This window comes from Lactuca sativa, chromosome 6, assembly GCF_002870075.4.
Source record: "Lactuca sativa cultivar Salinas chromosome 6, Lsat_Salinas_v11, whole genome shotgun sequence".
NCBI lineage: Eukaryota > Viridiplantae > Streptophyta > Magnoliopsida > Asterales > Asteraceae > Lactuca > Lactuca sativa.
In genome coordinates, this window is record NC_056628.2 from 205,233,048 (window position 1) to 205,244,436 (window position 11,389).

General features: G+C 33.0%; 1 protein-coding gene across 6 annotated transcripts; it reads right to left on the reverse strand.

Moving 5' to 3' along the window:
• Nucleotides 1-548: 548 nt before the first annotated feature.
• Nucleotides 549-5,394, reverse strand: LOC111914202 (squamosa promoter-binding-like protein 1). 6 transcript variants are annotated; one of them, XM_052764832.1, is made up of 11 exons: nt 5,029-5,394; nt 4,076-4,843; nt 3,761-3,942; nt 3,526-3,680; nt 3,105-3,449; nt 2,771-3,031; nt 2,543-2,660; nt 2,318-2,459; nt 2,074-2,224; nt 1,454-1,984; nt 549-1,186 (listed from the first exon to the last, which is right to left on the reverse strand). In XM_052764832.1, the coding sequence occupies exons 2-11, from the start codon at nt 4,615-4,617 to the stop codon at nt 737-739; spliced, it is 2,877 nt and encodes a 958-aa protein (XP_052620792.1). In that variant the 5' UTR covers nt 4,618-4,843; nt 5,029-5,394; the 3' UTR covers nt 549-736. The 6 variants fall into 6 exon arrangements, with proteins under 6 accessions (XP_052620792.1, XP_052620791.1, XP_052620793.1 ...); XM_052764831.1 differs by having other exon boundaries at nt 4,076-4,915; XM_052764833.1 differs by having other exon boundaries at nt 2,771-2,878; nt 2,957-3,031; nt 4,076-5,393.
• Between the last annotated feature and the right edge of the window lie 5,995 nt (nt 5,395-11,389).

The window sequence follows — 11,389 nt, forward strand, 5'->3', positions numbered from 1 at the left end:
TCAGCTCACTCATTGTACGATGACAATTAATTTCTTAAAGATGTAATTCTCTTGAAAAAATATTCAAATGTTTAAATTTGTTATACGCAACAAAAACACGTAAAAATCAACGACAAAACATGAGCTCAGTTACTAATGTAATACAAGTATCATATATGCAACACATCTCATTCATTCCAAATGCTTCAAATTCATATTAGCATTTCATAAGCCACTCAATTTTATTGCAATAAACATGCTCTCTAATATCACATCATGATTGTTTCAACGGTTAACATATTACGAGATGAAGATGATGTCATATGGTGGGAGTCATGGAGATTTGACTTGGTTCCAATAGAAATCTAAAACACTTGTAATTATACAAAGTAATGATGATGTTTTGAGATTTATGAGAGGGATTTCCTTATGAGTGGATGCAGGGAAATTGGTAAACAAGTCTGAAGTACAAACAAAAATGCTATAAATATAAAAAGTGACGCACACACGTTACATATAAATTGACCCTACCTCAAATATAAAAAGTTATCGTATAACCCAAAATCACCTATGGAAGAAAAGCTTGTATTTGGATGGAATAACATCAATCCAGACATATACACATTACACATAAATTTTCCAGTCAGAATATATTATATATATATATATATATAAAGGATCATAACCATATCTTCGTTAATAAAATTATATCCAAAAGAAGAAGAAAAAAAATTGAAATCCTAGAGTTGTATTAGCTTTAGCTTGCTCCATACTTGAGTCTCTCCCAAATGAAGGGCTGGAAGACATACATAACCTGAGGTGAACTCTTGAACAGCAAAGCCACACACACACACACTGCAGCTATTGCCACCATTGACAGCATTGCCGGCTTATATATCGCCAGTGAAGACCGCCCGCCACCATAATATGACAGTTTCCGCTCACACCGGCTGCACGATTTCTGTACCACCACCACTACAGCCTTCTCCGTTTCAAATCCGGCGACTTTATGGGGCGGCTCAGCCACCACCGGAGGAGGCATGTCCACAACCACATGCCCCCCCTTCTCTGATCTGTTCTTGTTCTTGTTCTTGTTCATCTTTCTTTGAACCAGATGAATGTAATTATAATGGCCTCTCATTGATGCATAATCATAAGGTGTCAAGCCACTACTATCCCTAGAGTTCCTCCATGCTTTCAGTCCCACCTGAACCAGAATCAAGATTTTATTAAGCTCAACAGCTTTCTTCAAGAACAAAGAGAAATCCAAGAAAATCCCTAAGCTCAAAATATTTCATAAAAAAACTAGCAACTTTGTTCCTTCAAGAACAAGGAAAATCCAAGAAAACCCTGAGGTCAAAAGATTTCATAAAAAGTTAGTTAACAACTTTCTTTAAGAAGAAGAAAATCCAAGAAAAAACACATATTATTTTTATGGCATTGTAAGTGGAGGAAAAAAAAAAAAGAAAAGTACCATTTGAGGATCATCTGTTAATGCATCTAAAACACTCTCTGAACCATCTTTACCAGATGCAATATGAAGAGGAGTCAATCCACCGGGCCCCACAGCATCTGCTTTAAACAAATTTTGTTGGTGGTGATTCAAGAGCAGCTGAACCATGCGGTTGGAGTTTCGCCTCACGGCTCGGTGGAGCAACCCAACTTCCATTAAAGCAGCTTCAACCGAGCCATCATGAGCCACCACCACTTCCCCACCCAAGATGATGGTCAACAGTTTGTTGACCACAGCACACCAATCATGGTCCACTGAAAACTCTATCAGCCACCTGAATCTTTTAAATGAGAAACCATCACCCATTCTCAGCTTTAACTGACTTCTATGAAGAAGCCACCCCATCTCATTTACAAACTCCAATGCCCCTCTTCTTGTCTTCTCTTCACCCATGTCTTCTATATCACTCTCCAGTGTACAGATTTCTGAACAAACATCTTCTTCTGCAACTATGAATGGAAAGAAACTGCTGCTGAGGCTATCATCTTCAATCTAATCAAACACACATACACACACAATCCAAAAGGTTATTTAAGTAAAGTAAAGTAAGATTCAATTAACTAGAAACAAAAGAACCTCACCTCTATGAATCCTCTCCCAGAAATATTAGGTACAGAGCAACAGAAGCTAAGGGACTGGATGTCTTCATGCTTCATCAACGAATCTGTTGTATCTAACAAGTCTGAACAGCTTGTCTGAACAAGGTAACTCCCTTCTAGCACACATAGCATCCTACAGCACGAATTTTGACATTAAATTACTTGCTTACCAAAGTTTCCCTTTTTTTTTTTGTCATCAAGACATTTATTTGACCATGAAAGATACCTTGAGGTTGACCATGATATGTTGAAGCCTTTAACAGAGAATTGAGTGTTGGCAGATGCAGAAACTGCTATGGGTGTGATGCTCAATATGCTGGAGTTTCTATGGCGTTTATTTGGCAAAGCTGTGTTTAAAACAATCTGACCTGTAACACATGAAAATTTTGGATGAGTTTTTAGTGAAAAGAAGAAGAAAGAATTAAAAACATGACAATTGACAAGAACTGACCATTGCAAGAAAAGGCAACATGATCAAGAACCCTAGTATAAACCCATCCCGTTCTCCAGAAAGAATTATTTGATGCATCCAAAAGCTTCCTCAAATGGGTGCTCAAATCATAGCAAAGCTGCAGTGCATCATAACAAAGCACTCGTAAGTTTGTTTGGATCCATCATAACAAGACTTTTTTGTAAATAGACTGAAACAAGATTTAGGCGTCTTGATGAAAATTTTTACCTCATCCCAAGAGGAATTGTCCATTCGAAGATAAACTGATAATATGATACATCCAGGCCGAATGTAACCTTCAATATCAGTAGGACTGTGTAACAACCAGTCAAGAATCTGAAATTTACACAAAATTAGTGTATCTGATCTAAAAATAACCAAAACCCAAAGTCTACAAAAGGGAAAGAAGAGTACTTGGTTCCTGAGAACAAGAGGCAACTCATTAGGATCTTTCCCAAATAGCTTGAATACGATTCGGTCTGTACGACTCTGAAAAAAAAAAACTCTTAATGGATGATGAGGGCATTCATGTCTTTTGCAAGCAACAATTAAAATTTTATACCTGTGGTTCCCCACTGGAACTAGATGGTGACTGTGTTGCTGTTGAAGCAGAGTTGCCACTTGTCTGTGGAGGACTTGATTTGTGAGGGTGTCCACGTAACCACAAAGGCATATTTTTGTCTATGTTTTCAGCTGTCTCCATACCATCTTGAGATTCATCATAAACCATGTTCAAATCAATGTTGTTCAATTTCATCTTTCCAACTCTACCCTCCATCCCATTATTATTATTATTATTATTATTAGCTTCAACTTCAATGGGAGCTTGAGCTTGAGCTTTGTTGTTTGAAGGATATGTGATCTGGCAAGCCATTGAAGGATTCACACTTTCAATTTGTCTGACAGGCTGCAGAGACTCCTCCTATAAGTTAGATAGATACATATCTCCATCGGATAATTAAATGGCAATAAAAAGTTTTCACCTTTTCAGGGGTCGTTGCAAAAGATGTTCCAGCATCCATTCCAGATGAGTTTTTCTCGTTCACATTACCAGCAAGACTGGCGATGTTTTTCAATAGATGACTCAGCAAATCTTGATCTTTGTTTTGCTCCGATGTATTAGCTGCAAAATTTTCAACTATAAATATATAAACAGCTCAAATTCTAATACATCATTCATGATAAAAAAAAAAAAAAAAAAAAAAAAAAACTTCTTACATTGTAGATTAGAGAGTATCCTCAAGAGACTAACAAGCAGATAACTACAACTTCTTTCATCATTTAGTGACACTCCACTAACTGTGTTTTCTGGATGTGTCTTTCTTCTTCGCCTGTTATGTCCTGCTAATCGCCTGCGACAACTTCTCTTTCCTTCATCAAACTCCTCAAGTGCATGAAACCTGTCCACATTATCCCAGAATTAATTTTATATATATATATATATATATATATATATATATATATATATATATATATATATATATATATAAATAAATAAAAAAATAAAGTGTTTTTAACAAACAAGAAACTGACCTGCTGCACTGCTGACAAAATCTTTGCAACACATTTGCAACCAATGCTTTGGTGGCCTTGGAGTGCAAATTACAAACTTTATGTCTTCTATGATAATCTTTTGCACCCGTCAAATCGGTTTGACAATCATCCACCTGACAAACTGCACGATTCGATGAAGCCGGGGCTACTTTAGTCTTTTTGCCACTCTTCCCTTCCCATCTTTCCAGATCGTCCTCTGTTATAGGGTACACTTGGCCTCCAAGATTTAAGTTAAGACCTCCAACTTCATCATCATCATCAAGAATCACAACTCTTCTCCTTTTTTCCAACTCCCTTTTTCCTTCATCTGAGCAAGATGAAGAGCCACCTGATGTAACAGGAAATAGTTGTCTGCTTCTGCAATCGGATGGAATTGTGTTTAATGGGGTGGCAGTGAACAGATCGCCATCCCATTTCCAGTCGTTTAAATCCCATTCCATACTTCTCTTTCCGACACCCTCCAATTCCGGAACCACAGGACCATAGTAATGATGAGGATTTCCCCCAAATCTAGCCTCCATTGATCAAAACTCACAGCTCACAACTAACCAAATAGATGGCTTCTTTTTTTTGGGGGGGGATTTCACGATCTTAAGATCAACTTCATGGAAGCGGATTTTGGATCTGCTTAATTGATCGTAAAATAAAGAAGGAATCTTTTTTTTGGGGGAAATTCCAACCAAACACAAGAAAAGATTCTCAATTTCCTTCAAACAAATCCTGAACTGCACTTATCAACTAAGAATCCTAACAGAGCAACTTTTGTTAGATTATTACGAAGAAACGAAATCCTCTTGGTTAGGATCATTTCGTACCTACCTAAATATCACGTAAACAGTACATCAACACATCCAAGAAGCCAAACGACAACCCACATGCCACAATTAAAAAAAAAACCCAGCTAGGAAACCCCTTCAAAAGTACGAATTTACCTGAAATCAGAAAAGGACAGAGCTTTCATCTCATCAAGGCATCAACAACTACTACTTGGAGTTGATATCTTTTTAGTTCGTATGGAGAAAAACAAGGAAAAGGGTTTAGTCTTAAGGAGTTGTTGATCTTGAAGATGGAATTGAGAAAGAAGGGAGATCGCCGGCGATATGGTGACGGAGTTGTGGGGGACGGTGGAGGAAAGCTGCAAGAAAAGGGTAATTTGGAGGGGGGAAATGAAAAAAGTGGGGAAGAGGATCAAGTTGAAGGACGTATGTGTCCAAAGAAAACTGGTTGTAGGACATGTCGATGGAGACCATTCTATTGTGGTTCGAGGGCATATCACATAGTGCAATGTCCTTGTGAATAAACAGGACATATGACATATGTCGTAGTTTTTATATTTACTTTTGTATTTATTGGACAATGTTGATACATCATGTGTAAACAAACTTTAGAATCTTTAGTTTTTTTTTTCTTTTTTTCTTTTATTTAATCTCTTTACTTTCAGAGTCTTTATTATGATAAAGGAATTAAGAATGTATAAGTATAACCACTACTTAATGTGAAAACAAACAAAATTGCATCTCAAAAGAGAAAGAAAAGGGTGATAAAATGGATGAACCTAACCTTAATTTTAATCTTATTATATGATTATTATTTTTTGGCCTAACTTTATCTTGCATATGAATTTATTTTAAATAATAATTAAAAAAAAAAACCTAAAACGCTTCGTATTAATTAGGCATAATTTTGTTGACTATAAAATACCAATGTATTTGGATAAGAAAAGCTCAAGAGATATAATAAATTTATAATTTAAAAAGTTACATGAAGAAAACGTCCATGCATAGAAATATATAATGATTGAAACTTTTTCTTGGTATTAAGATTAAGGCATGTAACATATATAATGATTGAAACTTTCTTTGTATTAAGATCAAGGTATGTAACATATATAATGATTGACACATGGAATTTTATATATATATATATATATATATATATATATATATATATATATATATATATATATATATATATATATATATATATATATACTTTATTTTGATTATAAAAACTCAATTTTTTTCATTGTTAGTTTTTTCCTATTGTTTTTGAACTCATATTATTTTTGATTTCATAATTTATCCTCAATATCTATGCATTCTGAATGTGTTGTTTATATTAGACCTTTAGTAGGCTTCATAACTTTCTTTAACACCTACCATATGTATATTTGCATGGTTCTTTTTGATGTGTTATGATAATTAGGATAATAAGTTTTTAATGAACAATTTCAATCTTCCACTATAGTTTTCTATATTAAATTTTGATATGAAGACTTATAGATAGTTGATAATGTAATCTTATATATGGTTTTGGTGCAAAATTAAATATTTAAAACTCCATAAAAATATGTATTAAGCCTATCATCTAGTCTTATATAGGATACAAAAAAGATGGTAGAGAGATTTGATTGCATTTTGTTAAAACTATGTAGTTTTTGATGGTTCTATACCTAATATTAGATACATAACAGCCACATATTCACTAAGCTCATATATCTTTACTATCTTATAAAAGAAATCCTACTATTTTTAAAAATAGATTGAATATAATAATATTATTTTTTTAAGACGTTCAAATCATTAAGCTAATAGTACAAGTAGTCATCAATAAAATAATATTAATTTTTAACTTGTGTTTTGAATCCTTATATTTCTCAACAAATTCTATCTCCTTCCCTAAATTTCGGATAATTCAAAATTTGAAACCATAAGAAAATACATGTTGATTCAAATATCCCTCCTACAGATGACTCTTTCTTAACAGATTTTTATTTTAATCCTTATTTGTAATTGATTTCATCATTTTTTACTTTTTGTATTTTTATCTTATAAATATATTGGGTGAAGGCTTTATTATATCAGGTTTATTCTTAAAAAGGTTTTTACTATGTTTCTTTAATGTGTTAGCTTTGCAGGTTCAAAGAACTCAACCAAAAGGGCCAGTTAGAGCATTGTATTATCATTAGTTTGTATGTTTTGGCATCTTACTTTTGCAATAAAGAACGGTTAAACACAAGATTTGACATGATTAAGGTAGTTTGTATATTTTTCATCTTGTTTAGTCTAAAAATGAAACCTTTTTCATCATTGGTCCTTATACTATGAAGTTTCATCACATGGACTTCTGGATTACGGTGATTATTGTCCTTATTATAAGGTTCTATATAGATTTTGTTCAATATTTTAAGGTTTCGAGAACCTAAATCAATATGAATCCTTGAATTAGATACCATCGTTGAAAATGTTTTAATTTGTGACCAAACTTGGTTTAAAATCACAATGAACAAGTTGACACCTGAGTATTTTGGCCTTCTCAAAGGCCTATTTATTGACTTTTGAATCACAACACCTGATATTCTAAAGGTTTATTTTTATAAACTATTATTTATATATTTTAGCATTTTACTTAGTAGGACATTAAATTAATAAATGAATTAAGGAAAACGAAAAAAAAAAAAGAGAACGATAAACAGTACAAGTGGTTTGGGTATGTATAAATGGAAGTAATAACCATTTAGGGGGTGTTTGGCAAAAAAAACTTATTGCTTATTAGTTTATTAGTTTATAAGTTAATAAGTAAGTGTAGGGTAACTTATGAAAAAATGACGTATTAGAGGTTCCCCACCGGAATAAGTTATTTTAATCCAAACACTTTTTTAACTTATAGTGATGTGGAACCTAATAAGTTGTTTTAAAAAAGATTAGCCAAACACCCCCTTAATATGGTATGGTAATGCTCTTGAAAAATAGATGTCATTTAATATTCATTTCTCGAAGTAAACGCAAAATGGTTTTAACTCTAAAGAGATCAAATTATTCGCCGCCCGCCGCTTTGCGCGGGTAGACGGCTAGTGTGTGTGTGTGTATATATATATATATATATATATATATATATATATATATATAAGTTTAGGTTATTTTGTTTATAGTATCTTATTGTATGCATAAATGTGGGCCAATCAAATTTACTTATTTATAGAAAGTGATTAATATATATTATTGAATTAAATATAATTGAAAATATCATCTTAAGTAATTACAAGGGTAATTTAGTAAATTAATATAGATTTAATAAAAGAAAATTGCATTTTTTAAGGGATCATAGATTCTATTAATTTTAAAAAACCGATTTTAAGAATTATAATTCTTTTTAATTCGGACCTTCTGACAAAATATGTTTATGAGTATGTTCAAAAATAAAAATATTCTTAGAACCATAAATAATAAAAAAAAAATTGAACCTATTTCTTGATCATGAATTTAAAAACTTATTGTAGAATAACAAATTCTTGAACAATCAATTGAAGAATAAAAACAAAAAATACATTATTTCTTATAGAATACGGGTAACAATTGTTAAGAATTACATTTATTGTTAAAGAATAAAACTAAAAAAACTTTCAAAACGGGAAAGAAAACATCAAAATCTAACAACTACTAATACATTCTAAAAGAATAATGTGGTCCGTTTCAATTTTGTGGTCCGTTCTTCAAGCATCAACTTCTGTGATTCCAACAAAATTGGAATTCGTGATTCCATTCCAACATAATTGGTATTCGTGATTCCATTCCAATAGAATTGGAATCTCACTAATATCATCCATTGAATCATCTACATAAACATACTTTATACCTTTTCAGAATTCAACCTTGTCAAGATCCTACACTGTCCACATAAATGAAGTGTTAAATCAGAAAAAAACATAAATTGAAATACGAATCAACTCATAAAATGCAGCCAAAAAACTGGTCAAGAACAAACTATACCTTTTAGAGCAATTGACATGTTCAGAACCCATAACTTTAGGATAGAGTTCAAGCTTTTAGACCAAATTTGCCTCTTTTATCATCATACATCAGACTCCATTAAAAAATATTATTTTTTTGATTTTGACATAAATGCCCTCATCAAGTCATCATCTTTATTAGGGATGAGAATTTGGCCCGAAAACCCAAACCGAACCGAACCGAATTTGACCTGAATAAGCAATTCGATTCGGTTTTCGGGTATCTATATAAGGCTTATTTGGTTTTCAGGTTATTCAGTCCGGGTTACCCGAATAAGGGCTTATTCGGTCCAAAGAACCGAACCGAATATGAAGAGTCGTTTTTTTTCCTTGCACAATTTACGTATTTGGTTTTGTGATCATCACAATCAATCCATGAAAACCAAATCGAAGATCGTTACCCACTTAATACACCAAATCGAATATCCTATTACACCAAATTGAGTCGACTACTTCCATATTGATGATTGCGAAAATTTTGTTTGATCGACAGTTGCTGATTGCGTATTGCTCCTTCCGACAATTTTTTTGATCGACAATTGCTCCTTGTGACATTAGTCTTTGATCGGCAGTAGTTTTTGATCGACTTCCGTACTTCAAACTTCTGTGAATCATCTCCTCATCTTGTTTTCTAGTTTCTACTCCATTCAATTCATGGAAAATTGGGTTCCAAATCAAGAAACACAAGTAAGAATTTGTATCTTAATCTAATACTCAATCTTTCAATGTGTTATTATGTATGTTACTCATTGAAAATTGGATATGTTAATCTACTACTCAATCTTTAAATGTGTTATTATGTATGTTATCAATTGAAATTTGAATGTGCTATGTTAATAGTTAACTTTTTTTTCTATAAGTCCAAGCAATGGGGACTTTGACCTTGAATAAGAGAATTTAATGAAAACAACCATATATGTTCTTTTGCTTGTTTCATTCCATATTGATGAAGTTATTCGGGTTGTATACTTATAGATAGATTTTTGGGTGTTTTGGATGTTTAATTTTTAGTGTTTAATTTGTTTCTTTAAAAGATTTGTTATGAAATCATAAGCTACAAAAGTAATACAAAATATTCGGGTTACTCGGGTTATTCGACTCCTTAATCATCTTGTACATGTTATTTGGGTTATTCGGGCCGGAACCGAACCGAAGCGAATAATACCAGAACCGAACCGAAACCGTATTGCTTATTTGGTTTGGTTTTTGGTTCATACAATTACCTTTATTCGGTTTTCGGTTTATTCGGGTCGGGTTGGTTCGGTTCGGTTCTGACCCGAATAACATCCCTAATCTTTATCATTGATTTTACACAAGAAAACCAAACAATGGCCAAACAGCCACACAAGATCCTGAGAAGTAACCAAGCATCTCATTAAGATGAAGAACACGTGACATCTTATATGAATTCAAACGTAGGACCAGCACAGAAATAAGAATAAATATTAATTTGGTGTGCGAACAACCTTGAAATAGGATGTTAGAGCTCACAGGAATCTAGAAGACAGTTTTACTCACAGATGCGATTAAATAGGATGTTAGTCGAACAAAAAAGAAAAAAACCAATCAAACACAAAAACTTATCTAAACCTATCGATTAAACTTCATTGATTTATAGTAAATCAATCAAAATAAGAAAGAAGATTAGAGAAACATGTGATTATACAGCCAACAACAACCCTTTGTTTCTTCTTCCGCTTGCCCATTGATTTCATAGCCTTAATCCAAACACCCATCTGATTTCGGTTCTTCTTCCCTCCCTCCACCGAACCACCTTCCAACCATCCCTTCCTACCTCCGTTTCTTTCAAATCAACCCAAATAAGAACAACTAGAGACTGCTGGAACAAAAAAAAAGAGAAAAGAGAAAAGATGAAATCTCTTACCGTCTTCTGTCGATCGATTCTTATCCCCCTTGATTTGTGATCATTGGTGACGAAGCAGATGAACCAAGGAGGAGTCCTCCGAAGATCGATTGACCATCCCTTACTACATGCGATTTTTTGTCTGTCGACCGCCACTGTCGTTGTTGCTTTTGGGGTTGCCGACGATGGGAGAACGAACACAAAGAGTCACCGAGCCAAAACACCCCTTTAATTCGTCATTGTGGTTTTAAAAAGGGATGGAAAAAACCTATGTAGCTAAGTCAATGTTTACCATAATTATAGGTTATTATTTGTGGAAACTAATTATCAAATTACCTATTTACCCTTATTTATTTATTTAATTATTTATTTTTATTTTAAATTTTGATTGGCCCACATTTATGAATACAATAACACAATACTTACTTTAAACACCTGAACCTAACGCTCTCTCTCTCTCTCTCTCTCTCTCTATATATATATATATATATATATATATATATATATATATATATATATATAGAGAGAGAGAGAGAGAGAGAGAAAAAAAAGTTAGGTTCATATGTTTCCAATAAATATTGTGTGCCTCTTACAACCAATCAGAATTAAGCAAAAATAAATTTAATAATAAATAATAAAA